The sequence below is a fragment of the Kogia breviceps genome, chromosome 6 (assembly GCF_026419965.1).
Source record: "Kogia breviceps isolate mKogBre1 chromosome 6, mKogBre1 haplotype 1, whole genome shotgun sequence".
In the NCBI taxonomy this organism is placed as follows: Eukaryota; Metazoa; Chordata; class Mammalia; order Artiodactyla; family Physeteridae; genus Kogia; species Kogia breviceps.
The window spans coordinates 9,994,317-10,021,934 of NC_081315.1; the positions used below are offsets into that span (position 1 = coordinate 9,994,317).

The 27,618-nt window shown below is 36.5% G+C and overlaps 1 protein-coding gene across 13 annotated transcripts in view; it reads left to right on the plus strand.

Annotated features, from left to right (window-relative positions):
• CCSER1 (coiled-coil serine rich protein 1) overlaps positions 1–27,618 on the plus strand; it is a 1,267,249-nt gene that overhangs the window by 152,613 nt on the left and 1,087,018 nt on the right. For all 13 annotated transcript variants that reach the window (XR_010840963.1, XM_067035510.1, XM_059067337.2 and 10 more), the window contains exons 2-3: positions 4,623–5,987; positions 17,217–17,401. Coding sequence is in view for 12 of the 13 variants with exons in the window: in XM_067035510.1 (XP_066891611.1) it covers positions 4,664–5,987; positions 17,217–17,401 (1,509 nt within the window). In the remaining variant the exon portion in view is untranslated. The remainder of the gene's footprint in view (positions 1–4,622; positions 5,988–17,216; positions 17,402–27,618) is intronic.

Below are 27,618 nucleotides of genomic sequence, written 5' to 3' on the forward strand. Positions count from 1 at the left end.
ATAATCACTCTATGTGCTATGCCATCATGCACCACTTGCTTGAATGCATTTCATTAAAAAAGGAAGAAAGTGCAAATTTACTTTGTACCAAGCGGAGTGTTAAGTTTCTTTGTGATGTTGTACCTTCCATCCTTAAAGAAAAATCACTATAAAATAATTATTATCTGTGTTCTTATTCATGCTACCGGTTAAGTGGCAGAGCTTGGATTTGAAACCAAAATTTTTTTTATGCTGATTGCATGTCTGTGTAAAGGGTACTTTGTGTAGGCTTGTTTTTGCAATAATATACCACTAATTTTGGGAGACAAAGGATACTCAGTACTATCTCAGATGTGGGACATCAGGTCCCTTCATCATCTTTGGCTCATAGTGAAAAAATACGAGGGCTGTCCAAATTCTAGGAAAACAGAAAAATGACAGGAAAGAAAAAGATTAAGGGGGTTTTGTTTGGTTTCTCTTACCTGCACAGATAGACATACCTGTTTTTGCATATGGTAATCAGTTTCCAAGATGATAGCTGTGAAACCCTTCAAGGTTATTCTATGTCTTGGTTAATGCCTTTGGAATTATGGAAAAAAAGTATAATTTCTTTCAGTATATCTTACTTCTTTAAGGTATTTTACTTTTACTCTGATATTAAATAGGTAACAAATTAATGATCCATATAACCCCTTGAACTAGAATTTACATCTTTCTCAATCACGCCAATTAAGAAATTCAGCTCCAATTTTATTCAGAATAGATCTGCCATATAATGTGGTGCTCTGTTAAGGGTGATGATACTGTTTGCTAAGGTTGTAGAGATCACTGAATAAAGTACTTTCTGCGAGCTTTTTGTTAAATCGTGGTGCTCAAGAGCAAAGGATCCTATTTCTTCAGCTGAGCTCAAACTGAGTTTCATACCACTTCTAAGACAGTCAGTCTGCATCTGTGGAGGTAGTATTGTCTACAAGTCAGTATAACTTTTGTTTATGTAGACAGCATTTGAAGTATAATTAGAAGACACTGTTCTTACATACAGAATTTGTTTTCCCAAAGAAAATATTTATGGTAATAAAGGTCCCTGGACTATGGGCAGGTCTAATTCAACCTGTATGGTTTTAGGATCTATTATGGTTAAAGTGACTATGACTTCTGAACCAGGAAACATTAGATGAGAATTGAGAAAATATATTTTATCTGATTTGGAAATTTATAAAAATATATGAAAATATGTACAAGGTTTGCTAAGGAATTAAAGGAAATTGTTGTAATAATAAATTTATAATAAAAATAAAATTATCATGTAATGTTGTATTTGTCTTTCATGAATACATTGAAGTTGATTTGATGATATATTGTTACTCAACTTGTTAACATTGTCTTCAAATGTTAGCAAATTGTAGATATTGATTTTACAGTTTGAAAGACTTTCAGTTAACTCATGACTCTAAAAGTTGTAATTCAACATAATTAACCTCAGAATTGTAGCATTTCATTTTTGGTAGTGAGACAGAAAATATGTTTGTGTTTGAAATAGTGTTGTGTTCGAGTGAAAACTTCATTTTATGAAATCCATTGACTCTATAGGTACCAATTGTGTATTAGGCACCTGGGGTCTCAAAGCAAAGCAAAAATGGCCTTTGCCATTAACAGGCTTAAGGTAGGAACTTCCCTGGTGGCACAGTGGTTAAGAATCCCCCTGCCAATGCTGGGGACACGGGTTCGATCCCTGGTCTGGGAAGATTCCACATGCCACAGGGCAGCTAAGCCTGTGTGCCACAACTACTGAAGCCCAAGCGCCTAGAGCCCATGTCCACAACAAGAGAAGCCACCGCAATGAGGAGCCTGTGTGCCGCAACGAAGGGTAGCCCCTGCTCGCCACAACTAGAGAAAGCCCGCATGCGGCAACAAAGACCCAACGCAGCCAAAAATAAAATAAAATTAAAAAAAAGGAGCCTAAGATAAAATAGTAAAGTCAGAGATGTTTACTATGTAAGGTAATACTTGAGGATGCGTAAAGGAGGAGTGCTAAGTCCAAAATGGAGGAGAGTAGGAAGGGGGATGAGAGATGCCATTCTGGAAGGGGCCATGTTGTAGAAATAGGAATTTTACCACATCACAGTTACTGGAAGGGCATTCCAAGCAGATGGTTCTACATCTGCTGATGCCTTGATGCTGAAAGTGAACAGAAAGTGGCAAGTAGTAATCAATGCAATTGGAGAATGCAATATGAGACATAGATTTTAAAGTCTTTCTAAAGAGTATGGATAATTCCAACCTGTAGATATTTTGTCTCTCTCATTTAGCTGGAATAAAGAACTTCATTTAAAAGACTATCTGCAGATAAAGTGAAACAAAAGATTTTTATCTCCAGTAGATTTTATATCTATTCCATATCATCCCATTCAATGTATAAATATCTCTGTGTATCTATGATGTTTTTACTTAAATTAAGACAGATATATTAGTAGCACATATGTATTGTAAATGGAAGTCTGGTTGTTTTCATTAAGAATTTTACTGTAATTCTTTTTTCTGAAAATTTTTCATTAGTTAAATCCTTTGAATACTTGCCTAAGAGACATGGGATTTATTCACTCTTTTATTTTTGATTGCTGATACAAATGTAAGAAATACTAAAAAAAGGTCAAGAAATATTTCAGTATATATAAATTCTGAAGATATTTCAAAAATAATAGTAAATATCTTGACATTAATACATTGAAGGCCATAGGTTCACCACCAGCTGCAAATCATTATGGTTGATAATGCTCTTATTAGAGCAAAATTATATACTGGGCATTGAATGGAAATAAATCTTGCCTATAAATAAAAAATCACAGCTGAGAATGATGTAAATTAAAGCATTATTAAGAGTGAAAGCGTAAACAAAATTGTATTATTTTTTGTATCCATTTCAGAACATCTAAGCTGGGAGGAGAATGAGATAGTTTTAATTTATGAAAGACTTCACAAACTAAAATGTCTTTGTATTTTAAGCTTTCTTCAGCTAAAGCCTTGCAAGGATACTTAAATGTTTTAGAAGTGGTTCACACATAGTTTGATTTAAATTCAAATTCAGTGAGTGCAATTAAAGATCATCCAATAAAAATCATGAAAGGCAAATTGATTTTATATCATTTAGAACAAAATATCAAGTATTTAAAAACGCGTATGTGAAAGAGAAAATATTTTCCATTTTTGTCATACTCTTCTTCAAGGACATGAAAGTATTTTACTTGATCAATCTAATAATTTATCTGCAAGAATGATAAAATGGAGGGCCTGTCATTTTATGTAGTATTTATTCTTGTTAGATAGGTTTGGTTGCAATAAATAACAAAAAGAAACAGCATGATTCAAGTTGACAAAGCGGGGGTGTGCACATTATAGTTAAGGAATTAAGTGAAATTTAGAAACAAAGCAAAACAAAATAGGAAGCAAATCATGGCACATTATAAAAACCAGTGAAAAATAGCAGTCACTGTAAGAGAAAGATCTACCATACAACTAGTAATTTCTGAAGTGGAAACATATCTGGGCCTTCAGCAGCATGAGCTCTTGGGTTTCACTCTAGTGAAAACAGTATATACCATGCTGATTATGAGCTGACCCTGTGGTTAGATAATGCTTAGTTTCTTAGTCCTGCTTTAGCACTTATCAGCTGAGTGACATAGGCAACTTATCTTTCTGCTGTAAAGTGACCATAGTAATATCTACTTCTATAGTTACAAGCATTAAAAGAGAGAATCTGTTTCAAGTACTCGGGGCATCACAATTGATGAACCGCAGCTGCCACCTTCTCCTCCTCAGCCTTCTTTGTCTTCATCGACAATACCCTGACATTAATATGGTTCATACATTTTCTATGCTTCTGCTTTTCTCTGCAGGTACTTTCCACTTGTCTTAGCATCACCCATTGAATTAGCTTTCATTTGTCTCCTCTTCGACTCGTGGCTGTGCTTTCCTCATAACTACCTTGTTTATAACTCTACTCTGGATCCTTTTTGATGTAGTTTACTTTCCTCTGCCAGTGGTCTAATTATCTCTAAACTTACTAAATCCTAATCGAAGGGGAAGAATCAGTTCCAATTGGTTTTTTTTCTTTGAGTAGAGATTCTAGGGTCAGGTCAGACCTTAGTCTGGTCTGTGGTTCTGTTAAGCTCAGGTCAGTTACTTGTTGAGCCCCATGGTACATCTGCCATGGTACATCTGGTGCTGGTCAACAGAGGCAGTGGTGGGGCATTTTACCCAGAGAGCAAGGATGGTGGCTGTCATAGGCCTACTAAATCTAAATAAACAAACATAAAAAGTTAAGATTGAACAATTTACCAAATTATAGAACTGGTGTGAGTAGTAAGGCTGAGTCTTGAATAGTAATCTCGTGTCTCCCAACACAAATTCAGACTTCAAATATTCTTGGTCATTGTGAAGTTGTGGCACCATTATAAAATTTCTATACAAATTGTTGGGGATTTTGCTACATAGAAATTCAGAAAACTCTTTATCAGCATTTTACTATTTCTTATTTTAGTGTAACAAATTCTGCGTCATGAACGAAAAACCAGTGTTATGTTTTAAATGATCTTATTTATAATTGAGTTCTATTAACTTGTTCTGTTTGTTTTAACTTTTCTCAGGTTGCTAAGTTGGCTATCACAGTGCAAGCCTTGGAGTCCCAATGGGGGACTCCGGATCAAGACGATCTACTCTGGTCTCCCGGTTGCCGATATTCAGAAGGAGTATTAGCAGAAAACATGATTCTCTTCCTTCTTCGCCCTCCTCCAGTAATACAGTCGGTGTCCACAGTTCGTCTCCTTCCAGCACTAACTCAAGCTCAGGGAGTACAGGTAAACGCAGGAGCCTCTTCCGAACTCCTGCCATTAGCTTCCATCATAAGAAGGGCAGTGAACCTAGGCAACAACCTACCAACCAGAACCTTAGTATTTCCAATGGCGCTCAGCCTGGTCACAGCGGTGCGCAAAAGCTGAGTTTGGAAGAGCACGCTAAAACGCGGGGGAGACATTCCGTTGGTTTTAGCAGTTCACGAAATAAGAAGATAACAAGATCTTTGACCGAGGATTTTGAAAGAGAAAAGGAGCACTCGACTAATAAGAATGTCTTTATAAATTGCCTAAGTTCTGGCAAAAGTGAGGGGGATGATTCTGGATTCACCGAAGAGCAAACTCGCCGTTCTGTGAAGCAGTCAACAAAGAAGCTTCTCACTAAATCTTTTTCGTCTCACTCTAAGTTTTCTAAGCCGGTCCCACAGAGCCAATCCGTATCATTGATGCAGCAATCTGAATTCTCACTGGAAATTGCACAGTACCAAGAGAGGGAACCTGCGTTACTAAGAGCTTCTCCATCGTGTTCTGTGGATGTAACAGAACGGGCAGGAAGCTCTTTACAGTCTCCACTGCTGTCTGCTGATTTTACTACAGCTCAGACACCTTCGGAGTTCTTAGCCTTGACTGAAGATTCTGTGTCTGAAGCAGATGCGTTTCCGAAAAGTGGAAGCATGGCATCCCACTGTGACACCTTTGGCCACAGTGATTCTACCTCTCAGATTTCTCCCAATCCTGCTGCTGCTACAAAGACAACAGTAGACCTTATGGGGACTGTTCCCTGTGCAATCCTGTCTCCTGGGAAATACAGGTTAGAAGGTCGGTGTAGCACTGAATCTACATCCTTACCAGAAACCTCTGCTGCTAATCAGAAGGAAGTGTTACTGCAAATCACTGAACTACCTGCTACGGATGCGAGTGACTTAGAGGTTCACCTCTCAGCAGATACAAGAAGAGGAGAACGTATGGTGATACAGAATGGCGAACCAACGTTGGCAACAAGCTCCCCAAGGAAACTTGGATTTTATGAGCAACATAAAGCAATAGCTGAACGTGTTAAAGGGATCCATCCTATTTCGGATTCAAGGATAATACCCTCTTCCGGGGATCATTATATTTTAAACAAAACATCCTATGGATATGATGCAAATCCTGCCAAAGGTATGATGATTTTCTCTGTATAATAAATGATATGAATTATAATTTTCATTATAACTTCTTCAATTTTCGTATTCTATCTCATGGAAACTACATTTTACTTAGTTTTCACTCTTTAATATGCTATCCTATTTATAATTTGTCTTAAATCACTTCTCTGCTTAAACTTACTTCATTTGTATCATGCTGAAAATGTAATTCATCCGTGTTACTTATTTTTCTTAGTTGTGTAATTAAGATTCTGACCCTCAGAAGAAAGTGGAAAGAAGTTAATTTTATTTGCATTGTGGCTTTATCTAAGATAAGGGCCATCTTTTTTATAATTCATGATAGAGTATTGGTATTTCTTAGTGAAAGAATAGATATAGCCCAGACACAATCATTATAAAAGAAATTCGTATAATTTTTTGTTTTTTTTTATTTTTGTTTTTTTTGCGGTACGCGGGCCTCTCACCGCTGTGGCCTCTCCCGCTGCAGAGCGCAGGCTCCGGACGCGCAGGCTCAGCGGCCATGGCTCATGGGCCCAGCCGCTCCGCGGCACATGGGATCTTCCCAGGCCGGGGCACGAACCCGTGTCCCTTGCATCGGCAGGCGGATTCTCAACCACTGCACCACCAGGGAAGCCCCAGAAATTCATATAATTTAAATTCTTTTTCCTATTTTAACAACGTTTTTATTATTAAATAGGAACCATGTTTTGGCACAGAAAGAGGGAGGGAAGGTTGATTTACTCCAGTCTGTTATTTAACAGAAAACCTGGTTTTTCAATATAAAATTCAGTTCAAGAGAATTGTTGAATATATAATACCTACTGGCTGTATTTGACATTTTTTATTCTTTTTCTCTCTACTGTGATTCCTACTACCACTGCTGCCGCTTTTGCTACTACTACTAACACTAATAGTTCTCCCAACAATATGTCCCATTTACTGTTCTGTGCCCTTTGGATACATTAGTTTATTGAATCTGGAAGTGATTGAAATCACTACTATTATTCTAACTCATTGTACAGGCAAGATGATTGGAGCACAGATAGGTTAATTAATGTGTCCAGAGTCACAAAGTTCATAGTAATTGTTTAGGATACAATCCCTATGAGGTAGGCACTAGTATGTTCCCCATTTTATACATGAGAAAACTGAGACCAAGGGGTTATACAGCTGGTAAGTAGCATAGCCAAATTACAGCTATCTCAATCCAAAGATCAGGCTGTTAATGACTAGGTGTGGTACATGTCATGACCCAGGCTCTTTACAAAACATTAAGAATAATACTAAAATATTAAATGAGATTTGTAATCAGTGAAATTATATATTATGTAATGTCAAGAATCATAAGTTTATCTGACTTACCTAACTAGTCTCTCCATGAATATAGCAATTTTACAGTTTTAAATGCATGACTTAATTTTCCAACTGTCTTCATATTTTTTCACATTTGATACAAAATCACTTTTACACATCTGCCTACTTTTTTCATTTTTTATCTTGGTAGCCTTGCTTGTATTTCGGGATTTAGTTATACCCGCTTAATTCTTTAACTATAGTATAATTATAAGAATGATGATGATGATACTATGTGCTCAAAGATGTGCTAAGCAATTTGCATGCACTGTTTTATTTAGTACTAACCAAAGATTAATGTGGAAGTTATTAATAACTAAGGTTTAGGATTAAGTTAAATAACTTCATGAAATCACAGTGTTAGCAAACGGTGGACCTCAGATTAGAATGTAGACAGGTTTTTAGAAAATTGCATACAAAAAGGTGAAAGTGTAATTATTTTGATTATATCTAATTCTTATTTAGAAATGGTGACTTGCTTCAATGTCAAACTGAATAAATATTTATCTCTTTGGAAACTAGGGAATGACCAACAATTATCTTGCTGATTATTAATCTGTTGACTGAGATCCTAATTGCAAGCCATTTAACACATTAATTTCACTGAATTTGACACCATGATGCCTGTTCCTGGACATTAGGTGATAATCCATAGTGTCTACAACTTGTAAAATAGAGACAGGCAAATAAGCTGGTAATGTCAAAAAGGAAAAGTTGGTTGCATATTATTCTTCATTTTCATCAATAGGAGATATTCATCTGCTATTCATAAAGATTTTATAATTTAGAAGTTTCAAGATTTTAAAGCCATTTAGACAAGTGTATTTTATGTAAGAAAGAGTTGCCAAATTCCATAATACTAAGTTTATTCTGTATTTATTATGAAATAAGTTTAAGCTAGTATTTAATATACATCTGATGTGCTGGGTGTACATTCATATCAGAATTATTAATGGAATGTTGACCTCTCTGGCAATTTAACTTTTACTCATTGGCTTAAAAAGTTACTGAAAAAACTGCCATATGTTGGCTTAATAGGTTTTAGCCAAGAGTCTTTAAACCCATAGATGAGCCCAAACAGAACAGTTTAATTCATTCATTCATTCATTCATTCATTCATTCAACAAATAATGTTTTGGTACTGTTTTAGGCACTAAGGGTATAGCAATGAACAAAACAAATAAATTCCTTCCTTCATGAAGCTTTCTACTGGGAATACTCAGACAATTAATATACAAATAAATAAATGTCAGATGGTAATAACTGCTGAGGATGAGTTTAAAGCAGAAAAGAGGATTAGGAAGTAGGGGGTGTGATTGTAGTTTGCATTTTTTAAACTTTATTCAGGTATAATTGGCAAATTAAATTGTATATTTAAAGTGAACAAAGTGATGATTTGATATATGTTACATTGTGAAAGGATTCCCCCCCACATCAAGTTAGTTAATACATCCATCATGTCACATATTTACCTTTTTGGTTTTTGTTTTTCAGAAATTTAAGTTCTACTCTTAGCATATTTCACTTATATAATACAGTGTTATCAACTCTAGTCACCTTGTTATACACTAGATCCTCAGATCTTATTTATCTTATAACTGAAAGTTTGTACCCTTTCACCAAGGCAACCACTTTTCTGCTCTGTTTCTATGAGTTGAGCTTTCTAAAAATGATTCCACATGTAAGTGATACCATATGCAGTATTGGTCTTTCTCCATCTGGCTTATTTCACTTAGCATATCTTCAAGATTCATCCATGCTGTCACAAATGACAGGATTTCCTTCTTTTTTAAGGCTGAATAATAATCCCTTGTATGTAGATACTGCATTTTCTTTATCCATCCCTCTTTTCTCATACTTAGGATGTTTCCAAACCTCTGCTATTGTGAATAATGCTGCTGTGAATATGGGAGTACAGCTATGTCTTTGAGATAGTGATTTTGCTGCCTTTGGGTATACTACCAGAAGCAAGATTGCTGGATCATATAGTAGCTCTATTTTTAATTTCTTGAAGAACCTCCATAATGTTTTCCATAGTGGCTACACCAGTTTACATTCTCACCAACAGTGCACAAGGGTTCCCTTTTTTCCATATGCTCAAACACATTTGTTGTCTTTTGACTTTTTGACAATGGCCATCCTAACAAAAGTGAGGTGATACCTCATTGTGGTTTTGATTTGCATTTCCCAGATGATTAGGGATGTTGAACTCCTTTTCATGTACCTGTTGGCCATTTGTATGTCTTATTTGGAAAAATGTTTACTTAGGTCCTTTGCCCGTTTTAATTTTTTTTTCTTGCTATTGAGAAGTATGAATTTTGTGTATATTTTGGATATTAATCCCTTATAGGATATATGATTTGCAAATATTTTCTCCCATCCAGTTGGTCCAATTGGTTGTCTTTTCTTTCTTTCTTTTTGTTTTTATTGTTTTCTGTGCAGAAGCTTTTTAGTTTGAAGTAGTCCTACTTGTTTATGTTTGCTTTTATTTCTTTTGCTCTTGATATCAAATCCAAAAAATCATTATCAATATGAATGTCAAAGAGCTTATCCCCATGTTTACTTCTAGGAGGTTTACAGTTTTTGGTCTTAACTTTCAAGTCACTAATCAATTTTAGTTGATTTTGGTGTATGGTAAAAGATAAGGTCCCAGTTTCATCCTTTCGCATGTGACTGTCCATTTTCCAACACTGTCTATTGAAGAGACTATCTTTTCCCCATTATATATTCTTGGGTTCTTTGTCAGAAATTACTTGCAACATTTGCATGGGTTTATTTCTTGGCTTTCTCTTCTATTCCATTGATCTATGTGTCTGTTTTTACACTAGTACCATACTGTTTTGATTACTGTAGATTTATAATATAGTTTGGAACCAGGAAGTGTAATGCCTCCAGCTTTGTTCTTCTTTATCAAGATTACTTTGGCTATTTGGGGTCTTCTTTGGTTCCATACAAATTTTAGGATTTTTTTTTCTATTTCTGTGAAAAATGTCATTGTAATTTTGATAGGAATTGCATTGAATCTGAGATCTCTTGGGGTAGTATGAACATTTTAACAATATTAATCCTTCCAATTCATGAACATGGAATATCTATTTATTTTTATTTTCTTCATTTTGTTTCATCAATGTCTTTTATAGTTTTCAGTGTATATATTTTTTTCCTCCTGTATTAAATTTATTCCTAGGTATTTTATTCTTTTTGATGCAACTGTAGATAGGATTGTTTTCTTAATTTCTCTTTCTTTCTTTTTGTTTTAATTTTTGAATTTTATTTTATTTTTATACAGCAGGTTCTTATTAGTCATCAATTTTATACATATCAGTGTATACATGTCAATCCCAATCACCCAGTTCATCACACCACCATCCCCACCCCCCCACAGCTTTCCCCCCTTAGTGTCCATACATTTGTTCTCTACATCTGTGTCTCAACTTCTGCCCTGCGGACCGGTTCATCTGTACCATTTCTCTAGGTTCCACATATATACGTTAATATACGTTATTTGTTTCTCTCTTTCTGACTTACTTCACTCTGTATCACAGTCTCTAGATGCATCCACGTCTCTACAAATGACCCAATTTAGTTCCTTTTATGCCTGAGTAATATTCTATTGTATATATGTACCACATCTTTATCCATTCGTCTGTTGATGGGCATTTAGGTTGCTTCCATGACCTGGCTATTGTAAATAGTGCTGCAATGAACATTGGGGTGCATGTGTCTTTTTGAATTATGGCTTTCTCTGGGTATATGCCCAGTAGTGGGATTGCTGGATCGTATGGTAATTCTGTTTTTAGTTTTTTAAGAAAACTCCATACTGTTCTCCATAGTGGCTGTATCAATTTACATTCCCACCAACAGTGCAAGTGGGTTCCCTTTTCTCCACACCCTCTCCAGCATTTGTTGTTTGTAGATTTTCTGATGATGCCTATTCTAACTGGTGTGAGGTGATACCTCATTGTAGTTTTGATTTTCATTTCTCTAATAATTAGTGATGTTGAGCAGCTTTTCATGTGATTCTTAGCCATCTGTATGTCTTCTTTGGACAAATGTCTGTTTAGGTCTTCTGCCCATTTTTGGATTGGGTTGTTTGTTTCTTTAATATAGAGCTGCATGAGCTGTTTATATATTTTGGAGATTAAACATTTGTCCGTTGATTCGTTTGCAAATATTTTCTCTCCTTCTGGGGGTTGTCTTTTTGTCTTGTTTATGGTTTCCTTTGCTGTGCAAAAGCTTAGAAGTTTCATTAGATCCCATCTGTTTATTTTTGTTTTTATCTCTGTTATTCTAGGAGGTGGATCAAAAAAGATCTTGCTGTGATTTATGTCAAAGACTGTTCTTCCTATGTTTTCCTCTAAGAGTTTTACATTTAGGTCTCTAATCCATTTTGAGTTTATTTTTGTGTATGGTGTTAGGGAGAGTTCTACTTTCATACTTTTACATGTAGCTGTCCAGTTTTCCTAGCCTCACTTATTGAAGAGACTGTCTTTTCTCTATTGTATATCCTTGCCTCCTTTGTCATAGATTAGTTGACTGTAGGTGATTGGGTTTATCTCTGGGCTTTCTATCTTTTTCCGTTGATCTGTGTTTATCTTTTTGTGCCAGTACCATATTGTCTTGATTACTGTAGCTTTGTAGTACAGTCTGAAGTCAGGGAGTCTGATTCCTCCAGGTCTGTTTTTTTGCCTGAAGACTGCTTTGGCTATTCGGGGTCTTTTCTGTCTCCATACAGATTTTAAGATTTTTTGTTATAGTTCTGTAAAAAATGCCAATGGTAATTTGATAGGGATTGCATTGAATCTATAGATTGCTTTGGGTAGTATAGTCATTTTGACAATATTGATTCTTCCAATCCAAGAACATGGTATATCTCTCCATCTGTTGGTATCATCTTTAATTTCTTTCATCAGTGTCTTATAGTTTTCTGCATACAGGTCTTTTTTCTCCCCAGGTAGGTTTATTCCTAGGTATATTATTCTTTTTGTTGCAGTGGTAAATGGGAGTGTTTCCTTAATTTCTCTTTCAGATTTTTCATCATTAGTGTATAGGAATGCAAGAGATTGCTGTGCATTAATATTGTATCCTGCAACTTTACCAAATTCATTGATTAGCTCTAGTAGTTTTTTGGTGGCATTTTTAGTGTTCTCTATTTATAGTATCATGTCATCTGCAAACAGTGACAGTTTTACTTCTTTCCAATTTGTATTCCTTTTATTTCTTTTTCTTCTCTGATTTCCATGGCTAAGACTTCCAAAACTATGTTGAATAATAGTGGTGAGAGCGGACATCCTTTTCTTGTTCCTGATCTTAGAGGAAATGCTTTCAGTTTTTCACCATTGAGAGTGATGTTTGCTGTGGGTTTGTCGTTATATGGCCTTTATTATGTTGAGGTAGGTTCCCTCTATGCCCACTTTCTGGAGAGTTTTTATCATAAATGGGTGTTGAATTTTGTCGAAAGCTTTCTCTGCATCTATTGAGATGATCATATGGTTTTTCTTCTTCAATTTGTTAATATGGTGTATCACATGGATTGATGTGCATATATTGAAGAATCCTTGCATCCCTGGGATAAATCCCACTTGATCATGGTGTATGATCCTTTTAATGTGTTGTTGGATTCTATTTGCTAGTATTTTGTTGAGGATTTTTGCGTCTATATTCATTAGTGATATTGGTCTGTAATTTTCTTTTTTTGTAGTATCTTTGTCTGGTTTTGGTATTAGAGTGATGGTGGCCTCATAGAATGAGTTTGGGAGTGTTCCTTCCTCTGCAGTTTTTTGGAAGAGTTTGAGAAGGATGGGTGTTAGCTCTTCTCTAAATGTTTGATAGAATTCACCTGTGAAGCCATCTGGTCCTGGACTTTTGTTTGTTGGAAGATTCTTAATCACAGTTTCAATTTCATTACTTGTGATTGGTCTGTTCTTATTTTCAGTTTCTTCCTGGTTCAGTCTTGGAAAGTTATACCTTTCTAAGAATTTCTCCATTTCTTCCAGGTTGTCCATTTTATTGGCATAGAGTTGTTTGTAGTAGTCTCTTAGGAGGCTTTGTATTTTTGATTTGTCTGTTGTAACTTCTCCTTTTCCATTTCTAATTTTATTGATTTGAGTCCTCTCCCTCCTTTTCTTGGTGAGTCTGGCTAATGGTTTATCAATTTTGTTTATCTTTTCAAAGAACCAGCTTTTACTTTTATTGATCTTTGCTATTGTTTTCTTTGTTTCTATTTCATTTATTTCTGCTCTGATCTTTATGATTTCTTTCTTTCTGCTGACTTTGCATTTTGTTTATTCTTCTTTAGTTCCTTTGGGTGTAAGGTTAGGTTGTTTGAAATTTTTTTTCTTTTTTGAGGTAGGCTTATGTAGCTATAAACTTCCTTCTTAGAACTGCTTTTGCTGCATCCCATAGCTTTTGGATCATCGTGTTTTCTTTGTCATTTGTCTGTAGGTATTTTTTGATTTTCTCTTTGATTTCTTCAGTGATCTCTTGGTTATTTAGTAACATATTGTTTAGCCTCCATATGTTTGTGTTTTTTATGTTTTTTCCCTGTAATTAATCTCCAATCTCATAGTGTTGTGGTCAGAAAAGATGCTTGATATGATTTCTATTGTCTTAAATTTATTGAGGCTTGATTTGTGACCCAAGATGTGATCTATCCTGGAGAATGTTCCATGCGCACTTGAGAAGAATGTGTAATCTGCTGTTTTGGGATGGAATGTCCTATAAATATCAATTAAATCTATCTGGTCTATTGTGTCATTTAAAACTTTTGTTTCCTTATTTATTTTTATTTTGGATGATCTGTCCATTGGTGTAGGTGAGGTGTTAAAATCCCCCACTATGATTGTTTTACTGTTGATTTACTCTTTTATAGCTGTTAGCAGTTGCCTTATGTATTGAGGTGCTCCTATGTTGGGTGCATATATATTTATAATCATTATATCTTCTTCTTGGATTGATCCCTTGATTATTATGTAGTGTCCTTCCTTGTCTCTTGTAACATTCTTTATTTTAAAGTTTCTTTTATCTGATGTGAATATTGCTACTCCAGCTTTCTTCTGATTTCCATTTGTATGGAATATCTTTTTCCATCCCCTCACTTTCAGTGTGTATGTGTCCCTAGGTCTGAAGTGGGTCTCTTTTTTTTGGGGGTGGGGGCTGTATGTGGGCCTCTCACTGTTGTGGCCTCTCCTGTTGCAGAGCACAGGCTCCGGATGCGCAGGTTCAGCGGCCATGGCTCATGGGCCTAGCTGCTCCGTGGCATGTGGGATCTTTCCAGACTGGGGCACGAACCCGTGTCCCCTGCATCAGCAGGCGGACTCTAAACCACTGCGCCACCAGGGATGCCCTGAAGTGGGCCTCTTGTAGACAGCATATATATGGGTCTTGTTTTTGTATCCATTCAGCAAGCCTGTGTCTTTTGGTTGGAGCATTTAATCCATTCATGTTTAAGGTAATTATCGGTATGTATATTCCTATGACCATTTTCTTTTTTTTTTTTTTTGGTGGTACGTGGGCCTCTCATGTTGTGGCCTCTCCCTTTGCGGAGCACAGGCTCCGGATGCACAGGCTCAGTGGCCATGGCTATGGCTCACGGGCCCAGCCGCTCCACGGCATGTGGGATCTTCCCGGACCGGGGCACGAACCCGTGTCCCCTGCATCCGCAGGCGGATTCTCAATCACTGTGCCACCAGGGAAGCCCCTGACCATTTTCTTAATTGTTTTGGGTTTCTTTTTGTAGGTCGTTTTCTTCTCTTGTGTCTCCCACTTAGAGAAGTTCCTTTAGCATTTGTTGTAGAGCTGGTTTGGTGGTGCTGAATTCTCTTAGCTTTTGCTTGTCTCTAAAGCTTTTGATTTCTCCATCGAATCTGAATAAGATTCTTGCCGGGTAGAGTAATCTTGGTTGTAGGTTCTTCCCTTTCATCACTTTAAGTATATCATGCCACTCCCTTCTGGCTTGTAGAGTTTCTGCTGAAAAATCAGCTGTTAACCTTATGGGAGTTCCCTTGTATGTTATTTGTCATTTTTCCCTGCTGCTTTCAATAATTTTTCTTTGTCTTTAATTTTTGCCGATTTGAATACTATGTGTCTTAGCGTGTTTCTCCTTGGGTTTATCCTGTATGGTACTCTCTGCGCTTCCTGGACTTGGGTGGCTATTTCCTTTCCCATGTTAGGGAAGTTATCTATTATAATCTCTTCAAATATTTTCTCTGGTCCTTCCTCTCTCTCTTCTCCTTCTGGGACCCCTATAATGCGAATATTATTGTGTTTAATGTTGTCCCAGAGGTCTGTTAGGCTGTCTTTATTTCTTTTCATTCTTTTTTCCTTATTCTGTTCCGTAGCAGTGAATTCCACCATTCTGTCTTCCAGGTCACTTATCCGTTCTTCTGCCTCAGTTATTCTGCTATTGATTCCTTCTAGTGTAGTTTTCATTTCAGTTATTGTATTGTTCCTCTCTGTTTGTTTGTTCTTTAATTCTTCTAGGTCTTTGTTAAACATTTTTTGCATCTTCTCGATCTTTGCCTCCATTCTTTTTCCACAGTCCTGGATCATCTTCTCTATCATTATTCTGAATTCTTTTTCTGGAATGTTGCCCATGTCCATTTCATTTAGTTTTTTTTTTTTTAGATTTTATTCTTTTCCTTCATCTTGTACATAGCCCTCTGCCTTTTCATCTTGTCTGTCTTTCTTGAATGTGGTTTTTGTTCCGCAGGCTGCAGAATTTTAGTTTTTCTTGCTTCTGCTGTCTGCCCTCTGGTGGATCTTCACAAATTTTTGAAAAGGTGTTTGGGAATTCCCTGGCACTCCAGTGGTTAGGACTCTGTGCTTCCCCTGAAGGGGCACAGGTTCAATCCCTGGTCAGGGAACTAACATCACGCATGCCTCGAGGCGCAGCCTAGCCAGCCCCAGAAATGCATAAGCCAATTCCTTGCAATAAATCTTAATATAGGTCTCCTACTGATTCTCATTCTCTGACTGACAGACTGGAGGTGGTTCTAGAGGAAGAGAATGTTAAGGATGAGTTTCTTAATTTCTCTTTCTGATAGTTCTTTGTTTTTAGTTTCCATTTTTACGTACAGTGAATGGGGTATTACTCAAAGTAACATATTAACAAAAATTAGGGAGTAAGCCATACAGCTATTTGGGAGGAGTATATCAGTGCTAAGGGTATGGGGTAAAGATTCTGGGGCTGGAGCATGCCTGCAATGTTGTAGAAACAGCAAGAAGTCCAGTATGCCATAAGTAGAGTGAACAAGGGGCTGGTGGGCAGTAGAAGATGAGGTTAGAGAGATGAACAGGTGAGCCATGGAAAGCCCACTGTGTGGGGTCCAGAGTAGGGTTATATCATGCGGAACCTGGTAGTCCACTGGAAACACATCAGCTTTAGGATTAGAGAAGAGATCGTGATCAATCTCACTTATGTTTTAAGTATATCATTCTGGTTACCTTGTAGAAAATTGATTGTGTGTTGGTTGGGGAGAGGCAGGTGCGAGTAGGCAGGGGCAGGAGGCTATTAGGAAGTATTGCTGTAAGCAAGGCAAGCCCTGATGGAGTTTGTGCCAGGAAGTTAGTGCAGGAGGTGGTGAGAAGTGATCACATTCTGTATACAGTTGAAGGTAATGAGGACAGGATTTGCTTATATGGTTTATGTGAGGTATGAAGAAGCCAAGGATGACTAGAAAGTTTTAGAGGCTTTGAAGTGATTACATAGTTTTAGAGGCTTCGAAGTGATTACATAGTTAAGTAAAGTACCACTACTAATTCAAAAGGTTTTCTGTGATTGAGAATTGTTAAATGACACTAAGAGTTTTCCATTTACTTTCAATGGAACATTTATAAAAACTACATTTAGGCATTTATATTAATTTTTATTTATTTATTTTTTAAATAGTTCTTGCCAGTAGCCTCAGTCCATACCGTGAAGGAAGATTTATAGAGAGGCGACTGCGATCCTCATCAGAAGGAACTGCAGGGAGTAGCAGGATGATTTTGAAACCAAAAGATGGAAATGTAGAAGAAGTTAATAGTCTAAGAAAGCAAAGAGCAGGCTCATCGTCTTCAAAAATGAACAGCATGGTAAGTATATACATATGCCTGCATATAATAAAATAATCCCATATATTACTGGCAAGTTCATGCTCCTTGCAAATTGAAGCATCATAATTTTTGTTGTTGTGTTTCTTTTTTAAAAAAATTGAAATATAGTTAATTTACAATGTTGTGTTAGTTTCAGGTGTGCAGCAAGGTGATTCAGTAATATATGTATATATACTCTCTCAGATTCTTTTCCATTATAGGTTATTAAAAATATTGAATATAGTTCCCTGTGCTGTACAGTAGGTCCTTGTTGCTTATCTGATTTATATATAGTAGTGTGTACACGTTAATCCCAAATGCCTAACGTATCTCCTCCCCATCCCCTTTGGTAACCATAAGCTCGTTTTCTATGTCTGTGAGTCTATTTTTGTTCTGTAGATAAGTTCATTTGTATCATTTATTTAGATTCCACATATAAGTGATATAATGTATTTGTTTTTCTCTATCTGACTTACTTAATGTGATAATCTCTAGATCCATCCATTTTACTGCAAGTGGCATTATTTCATTCTTTTTTTATGGCTGAGTAATATCCCATGTGTGTACATGTATGTGTATACATGTATATACATGTATATATACATGTATATGTATGTATATGTATATATATATATATATACATCTTCTTTATTCATTTTCTGTCGATGGATATTTAGGTTGCTTCCATGTCTTGGCTGTTTTAAATAGTGCTGCTATGAACATTGGGGTGCATGTATCTTTTTGAATTAGAGTTTTCTCTGGATATATGCCCAGGAGTCAGATTGCTGGATCATGTGGTCAATCTATTTTCAGTTTTCTGAGGAACCTCCGCACTGTTTTCCATAGTGGCTGCACCGACTTACATTCCCACCAACAGTGTAGGAGGGTTCCCTTTTCTCCACACCCTCTCCAGCATTTGTTATTTGTAGACTTTTTATGCTGGTCATTCTGACTGGTGTGAGGTGATAACCTCACTGTGGTTTTGATTTGCATTTCTCCAGTAATTAGTAATATTGAGCATCTTGTCATGTGCCTCTTGGCCATCTGTATATCTTTGGAGAAATACCTATTTAGGTCTTCTGCCCTTTTTTTTGTTTGTTTGTTTTTTTGCGGTACGCGGGCCTCTCACTGTTGTGGCCTCTCCCGTTGCGGAGCACAGGCTCCGGACGCGCAGGCGCAGCGGCCACGGCTCACGGGCCCAGCCGCTCCGCGGCACGTGGGATCCTCCCGGACCGGGGCACGAACCCGCGTCCCCTGCATCGGCAGGCGGACTCCCAACCACTGCGCCACCAGGGAAGCCCATTCTGCCCATTTTTTGATTGGGTTTTTTAAAAAAATATTAAGCTGTATGAGCTGTTTGTGTGTTTTGGAAATTAATCCCTTGTCGGTATTATCGTATGCAAATATTTTCTCCCAGTCCGTAGGTTGTCTTTTTATTTTGTTTATGGTTTCCTTTGCTGTGCAAAAGTTTTTAAGTTTAATTAGGTCCCATTTGTTTATTTTTGCTTTTATTTCCATTGTTCTAGGAGACAGATCCAAAAAATTATTGCTGCGATTTATGTCAAAGAGTATTCTGCCTGTGTTTTCCCCTAGGAGTTTTACAGTATCTGGTGTTAAATATAGGTCTTTAATCCATTTTGAATTTATTTTTGTATATGGTGTTAGAGGATGTTTTAATTTCATTCTTTTATATGTAGCTATCTAGTTTTCCCAGCATCACTTATTGAAGAGACTTTCTTTTGAAGGAAAAATTGGTTTGCATAGTTGATATCACAAGTCAGAGAGGCTAAGTTTTCACTTGAGATGCTCATGGGTCACAACGCATAGAAGCACACCAGGATAGCAACCCTTAAAACCTGTCTTTCTTGAATCCATGGAAGGTTTGACGTTCTCCATCCTAGAGCAAGATCCTGGGATATACAGTCTAAGAAAAATGTTGTTCATGAAAACAACCTCTGACAGCATCATGTCACACCATTTCTCCATCTCTAGCCACCTAAAGAATGTCCTGTTGTAAACCACACGTATGCCAGTACCACCCTTAGACCCCTTAGTGCAGGGGTCCCCACCACTGGGCCGTGGACCGGTACCGGTCTGTGGCCTGTTAGGAACTGGGCTGCACAGCAGGAGGTGAGTGGCGGGCAAGTGGAAGCTTCATCTACCGTTCCCCATCACTTGCATTACCACCTGAACCATCACCCTGCCCCCCGGTCCATGGAGAAATTGTCTCCCATGAAACTGGTCCTGGTGCCAAAAGGGTTGGGGACTGCTGCTTTAGTGGATCCTCTTCTTCCTGTCTTTCTATAGTTCTCACTTCACATAGGGTGAGAATCCTTGAGGGTCAAGGTGATATGCCCATCCAAAGCTTTAACACATTCCAGGTGACCGAGATTCCAGATTCCTGGTTCAAATTGCGGAGACCTGCAGACGAGGGTGGAGATATGGTGTGTGTATAGGAGGGTGGGGTCTGAGCTTGCGCTTGTGAGCTGGGGTGTCTTAGAGGTAACTTGTATTAACTCCCGCACAGTGTAGGATACAGCCAGGGTGGGAAAAGATGTGAGTGGACTGCAGCCCGGGAGGTTCATGAGGCCTCAGGCCTCACAAATATTGGGATGGGCTTGCCTTTTGGATTCCGTTTGCTCCCTTTCTCACATGTCCCTTTTCAGCAGTGTCTTTGATTTTCTAGTATTTAACACTGCTTCTTTAAAAGGATCTCTCTACCTACCTATGCTCGAAACTAAATCACTTATATCTATATATCTTAGTTATGTTTCAAATGAAAATATTAGGTCATCTAGTTCTGACAATTGCAATGTGAAGAAGCCTTAAGTTACTGAGGCAACACTGAATGATAGCAAAACCATTGTGTTTGAAGTTAGAGGTTCTAGCCATTAGGTCAGGCTTGGCCAGATTTTAATCTTGGACAAATCATCCACAGAACAACAAACGATAATGGGTTTCTTGCTTTTATGCTAAACAATGACTGTGTATGTGTGTATTTATATTTGCATATATAGAAAGATATTACATTTTATTATATTTCATCTTTCTTTCTGTTCTTTGCATTGAAAGTATTATATTATTATTGTTGCCATTGATTTTTTTTGTCTAAATACAAGGACATGTCAAAATAGATTTCCAATTGATGCAACATTAAAAGTTATGGCTAATGAATTATTATGAAACATTTCTTTTCACCAAATTTCAATTATTCCTTTATAAAGACGCATTTATATTAATAAGTGTGCCCTGTTTATTACTTTTGCCCAAAGTTGGGCCTTTTCCTTATTCTTTTTATATCTCGTGTGTTTCATACTATTATATAAGTCTCCTCATAACATCACAGAATCATTATTCTTCTCCTCAGATACACTTTTAAGATTTAAAATTTTAAATGTCAAATATAAAAATGTGATTTTGTTGATTTATTTGGGGCTTTTTATAAATTTTCAAAAAGTATACCTGCAGTGATGTAGATCGTCCACTAGATGGCATGATTACACCATTGCCATGGTAGGGGAACCGCTATGGAGATTAGAGGGAAGCTTGGTTAAACTATTGTACATGTTCACTGGATTCACAGGTAAAACCTGTTGAAATAAATACTGACACCCTTGAATTTCCACACGAAATGTATCGAAATTACTTTATGACTTTCTTCCCTAGAACTCTGCAACTAATATCTTGATCTTTAATTAATTTATAGTGTAATAGTTAATTTAACATGCATGCAATGTATTATTTAGCTCTTAGCAATATAAGGAAGAAATGCTAGGATTTTTAGGTAATTTTAACTATATGTGAAGCAAGTGACCTATGTTTAGGAAATGATAGCTTTATGTGTGAGAAGATGCACACATTTTCTATATTCCTCTTCCAAAATAATTTCAGGTGAATATGTGTGTTTAAGAATGCATCCATGGTTCAGTTATTCTTTTCTTTTAGAGCAATAGTAGTAACATGTATTTTTAATTCTTACTGAACCAAGGGACTACTCTTAATGCTTCTCATATATTATCACATTCAGTCCTAACAATGTTATAAACCGAGTGATTCGTTTACTGATCACGTTTTGCAAAAAAGTAAAATAAGGCACTAAGAAGATAAGCAACTTGCCTGAAAACGCAGATAGTAAGTGGAAGAAATCAGATTTAGATTTGGATACTCATTTTCTAACTTTAAATCCTACGTGCTTTCGGGGGAATGTAATAGATTTAAAATTAATTTTTCATTTTTCTTGCATTATTTCCGGATGTCAAAGTTAACACATTTAAGGCAATCTATGATTGCTCTAAATCTAGACTACAACCCTCTGTAAGGGATACAAAAAATAAACAAAATGTAGTACTTATTCTGGATTTAAAATGTGGTAATATGTCTTGATATGCTGATGAATGGTATCAATGTCTTTACTTAGAGATAGCTCATCCAAAAAGGAACTTTGTCACAAAAGAAGATATTTATACTTAGAAGGAACTAGAGTATTTCATATAGGTCATGAGGATTTAATTCTACCAATGGTGTATGGCTCTGTTTATGAAGATGCTGAGGGTTCCTGTGAAGGACCAAAAATATTCCCTAATAGGTGAGGTAGACCACAATTCTAGTGTTTTTGTACACTTTGGGGATATTTCAGTATAAAAGGGAAAGGGCAGGATGTATTAACTCTTTGAACATCAGTGGCTCAGAAGAAATTGGGCTTTGCTTAAATTTATTACAGGAAATCAATATATATGTAACAATTTGATGAGCATTCAGATTTATTATATATCTTCAAACTGCTTTAAATAAAGACTTCCCTTAATTTTCCTCTGAGTAACTTTCTTGATATTTTCCTTAGGATGGTCCAAACATTTAAAAACAACTTTTCTAGAAGTAGGCTCTTTTCTTTCCAGGAACTTTCCCTCCAGATTATGATGTATAAATGATTAAATGTAAGGATCTGTCTTGGTTTCTCCAGCAGCTTCACACAATGGAGTCTAACTCGAAAGAGTTATGAGATCACCCGCTCTAAAAAGAAGTGTTAATTGAGGATAGAGTGGTATGTGTTAAACAATATGTAGCACCTGGTATCACTAGAGGAAGGAAAGTGCCTGAGTGTATGAGGCAGGATGAGCCGGGCTACATAAGAGCAAAAGCAACCTCCAAATTTTAGTGACTTTATAATATAGATTTATTTCTCGCTCCGGCTATGTGTTCATTGCAGAAGGTGCTGGAGTTCCATTCAGTATCTCCTCCTTCTGTATCCAGGCTGTCGAAGCAGCAGCTGTTGCAAAACACTGCCTTTCACTGTGGTAAAAGATCTGTGGAGGCCGCACCCCAGTAATAAATGCTTTACCTGTGAGAGACTCACTTCATTTCCCGTTGAGCAAATCTAATCACCAGGCCCAGACTTGCCACACAAGGGCCCAGGGTGTAGTCTCTTGCCCGTGTCTGGATGATGTAGACCCAGATACGTATCATGGGCACTAATGACTATGATATTCCCTAATAGTTTATTGTATCTCAGTTCTTTTAATTAACTGAGATTTCCTGCGTACCTCCTCCCTCCCTGTTGTCTACAGGCCTCTGATGGGCATAAAGTCATTTGCTTTGGTGCCTCACACTGAGCTGGTCATTGTGATTCAGGAAGAGGAAAACATCTTTGACACTGAAGGATTCATTTTAACCACAAGTTTTGTCCTTTGAGATGTGCTCTCTTCCTGACTTGAAGGCCTTGAGATGTACATCTAAATTAACTTTACTTGACTCCTGGTTTGGGAATATTACTATATTTGGAAATACTTGTTTTTATTACATTAAAAAGCTGGTTTGGAAAGTTGTGTTAGCTTTAGCTTACTCAGCAAATGCATCCACAAAGATCCCCTGAACTATCTGTGCTGAGCGATTCTGACAGAATTCACTTATGGCCACTTTTACTCTGACAGCGTAATTCCTCTCATTTGCAGTTTGGCATCCTGTTGCCTTTGTGTAGAAACTGTGAATAGCATAGTAAAAACATGAGCTGTAGGACTTTTTCCGCTAGAAGAACAGACCAGATTTATATTTGAGAAGAAAAACCAGTTACTTGCATATCAGCAGCGTCTCATGTTGTATCTTAATTCTTTGATATGTTGAAATCTAGAATTTAAATATTATTGACAATAATTGATTAAGACTAATTAAGCCCTATGCTAAATAGACAAGCACTTAACTATGCATTCACTTTTCTTCTGGGGCCTACTGTTTTCTCCTTTGTTAGCGTTTTCTTCATTCATCCATCAATTCATTCACAATTTCTTTCAATAAATATTTATCTAGAACCGACTTTGAAGATGCAGAGATGAAAGACACAGCCCTTTAGAATTTTAGAGTTCCAGACTGGGAGATATTAACCTAATCTTACCAATACACCAGATTTAACCATTTTGACCATCTTAAAATTCAGAATGGGTGGGGCGTGCTTGATTTGGATTGTGACCATTGATATCAAAAGTAAAAAAGGATTAAAAAAGGGCACATGAACTCCTGTCTCCCCAATTTACATAGACTATATCTCACATGCTCAATTAACACTATGAATTATATACATAACTCCCTAGCATTTTTGGCTAATTTCTAACATTGAGGACGGTGCAAGTGCTGAGCGGGAACTCTGGGAGGCACTGCAACAGTAAAGAAGAAAGTACAAAATTAATGTTTAAAGAATCACTTTCAAAACATCCCACCTCTACCGTCCACTAGGCAAAAGAGCTCTCCTGGGCTTGTTTGGTATCTGCTCTTTCACACTTTCATTTTGTGGCATGAAAGTTGTTCAAGCTCAAAATTAAGAGCAAGTGAAAGATGATGGTTTATAAGATCTGATTCAAGAAGTTTCTCCTCTGAATCCTGAAATCTTACATAAGACTTTCAAATATGTAAAGATGTTAATGGCTTTTTGAGGGTTAAAATAATGATCTCAGCTTGTGATGTAACATTGTGAATGGAATTAAAGCTAATATCATTGCATGCTGCAAGGACATTTAATGAGAAAAGGAAGTCATTAATATATTTTAAGAAAATGGGGGCATACAAATCATTCTCCTTAATCCCTTATGTATTTTAAGAAGGAAAATCGCAAGTATCACTCATTAAACGTGCACTTACATTTGTTGATAAGTAGTATATTAATTTTAGATTAATAGCCCTAATCCATAAGGCCTTTGTTGATTTTTTTAGTTACTAATGATAGTTTTCCTGTCAGTGTTCTTCTAAGTTGTATCATGTGTATGGCACTCGCCAGTTAGTTATTTGAATATGTTTCATTTATTAGATTTCATTCAATCTTTTAAATGGAAGAACTTTTGTATATATTAGCATTTATAGCACTTAGTGAAGTGCCTGGTGTACAATAAATATGGGTGAATTAAAGGTAAAATTGCTGATTAGGTTGTGATATATCTTGATATAGATATGAATTAAGGCCTTTAGAACAGTCACTGTGTGTGGTGTCCTTATGCACATGTTTGACATTTTAACTTATTATACAAATGTACAGATGTTTCTATGATGCATTGTTTGATTAAAACTGGTTTTTGATGCTAAGTACTTGATCAAGGCCATACCACCTTTGATATTGTTCTAGTAGAAGCATCATTCATTGTAGGATAATTGACCTTACAGAATGGTTTCCAGGATCGTATCAGTACAGTACTTGTGGACTGGCCATACAAAGAAGACAAGAAGTAGTCAATTGTTTGTGATATTATTGGAGAACCCATTAAAAAATGTAAGTTCTGAGTCAAATATGTCTATAAGGTGATATTTAAAAATCCCCTGTGAATTTTATCTACTCCAACTCCATTTCTTATCAACTTATAGATTCAGAATTGCCTTTAAAAAAGAAGAATTGGATAAAATATTCCATTCATTTTTTTTCATTCTGGCTTTTGGGATGAGTCATTTTTGTTTAGAAGCTGCCACAATTTGTATGTTTGATGCACAATGCTATGAATAGCTTATTCAGAGAGTTAACTCACTTCATCTTAAATGACTTTAAGAGAAGTTGTAAGTAAATAAGTGCAGTATCCTAGTTATTACCATTTCTCTTCATACAGTTCACATGAAAATGTCCCTAGCACCTAATTTTTCCCTCTGTGATTACATTATTAAAATTTACTATAAATGTCTTAGTTTGTTCAGGCTGCTATAGCAAAATATCACAGACTGGGTAGCTTATAAATGACATAAATTTATTTCTCACAGTTCTGGGGGATGGGAAGTCCAAGGTCAAGGTGGCAGCATGGTTCCTGATTTGTAGCCACCATCATCTTCTCACTGTGTCTCACGTGGTGGAAGGGGTTAGGGATCTCTCTGGAGCTTCTTTTATGCAGGCACTAATCCCATTCATGAGGGGCCCACCCTCATGACCTAAGCACCTCCCAAAGGCCCCCCCTTCTAATACCATCATCTTTGAGGATTAGAATTTCAACATATGAATTTTGGGGGAATACAAACATTCAGGCCATAGCAATAAGCAATCACATTGTAATAATAGCAATGCTAGAATATATTAAAAGCTTCATTAAGAACAGTACATATTTCTATTTATTATTATTTATCAAGGAAATAATTAAGATGGACAATAGTAGAAGAAAATTCAAGATTTTTTCCTAAAACCACACTATATCTAGGACACCCGTTAGACAGCTTATACCCCGCTGAAATTAAGAAATTGGAAAATTAAGGTTGTTTACTTTTTGTTCTTGGGATTAGAATGCAAAGATGACAGTTTTATTTTTAACTGGTTCAGTTCATCTCAATTTTCTGTAAGATGCAAACTATTTTATGCCTTGTTTAGGTAACCCCATGAGCTGACACAGCTTTCATAGTGTGAGAAAGAATATTTATTGATTCAGGATCCACGGCAAATCTCTGACCATCTGAACACTGCACAGTCTGTAACATAGAATTGACCTTGAGTAAAATAACTATCTTTTCTGAGGGAATAGTCTTTGGAATTTGAAGTTTTTACATTATTCTAGTTACACAATAAAGAAAAAATTATTCTCCCTAGGATTATTCAATTATTTTAAAATTTAAATACAACATATTAAATTAATTTTAGTAAATTAAAAAAGCCAAACAATATTTGACTTCCAAGGTCAAGAAGTATATTATTGTAGTAGAATTGTGTCTAATATTTTACATTATAGTTTATAGAAAAGATATAAATATTTTAATATATTAATATTATTTTTCAAATAATTTAACAATCAAGACATACATTTATAATAATCTCAGAAACCATCATATTTGCAATTCAGGATAAGAAAGTGTGGTTTACAAATGAATCATGCAATCATTTCACACTTTTCCTATGTGATAATGTCTTTGTTTAGTCATTTCTAATTTAGAGTAGCTCTCATTCTATCACTTTTATAATTTAATCCAGTGATCATTTCACTCTAGTGCTAAAAGTTTGGTCTGAAATTCCTACTTTGTTTATATCTTCTATTGTTCTAAGCTTGTTACATTCAACTGGAAACAACCCAAGTACCTTTTTTTTGTTCCATCTCTTAGGCTCTTTATTGTATACGTTTGTAATTTCCTTACAGAATTATGATTTTAATGCTGGGCTAGTTGTCTTCAGCACTACCCAATGATTAGTGTATGTGTCAGTGAGAAACACAAAGAATTTTTTTTGTCAGAGAAACTCAACATGAATCAGAGCTTTTATCAGTTGTCAAGAGGTGCAGGTGAAGCAGGGAGAGATCTGGAATACTGTCCAGCTTCCCAGCTCCTTTCTGCATCAGGTGGGCACTGGCCCAGATTTTTGGAAAAAGTTTGTGTTGTTTTTTTTGTTTTTTTTTTTAATATCCTTATTGGAGTATAATTGCTTTACAGTGGTATGTTAGTTTCTGCTTTACAATAAAGTGAATCAGCTATATGTATACATATATCCCCATATCCCCTCCCTCTTGCGTCTCCCTCCCTCCCACCCTCCCTATCCCACCCATCTAGGTGGTCACAAAGCACCGAGCTGATCTCCCTGTGCTATGCGGCTGCTTCCCACTAGCTATCTATTTGACATTTTGTAGTGTATACATGTCCATGCCACTCTCTCACTTTGTCACAGCTTACCCTTCCCCCTCCCCATATCCTCAAGTCCATTCTCTAGTAGGTCTGTGGCTTTATTCCCGTCTTACCCCTAGGTTCTTCATGACCTTCTTTTATTTTTTTCTTAGATTCCATATATA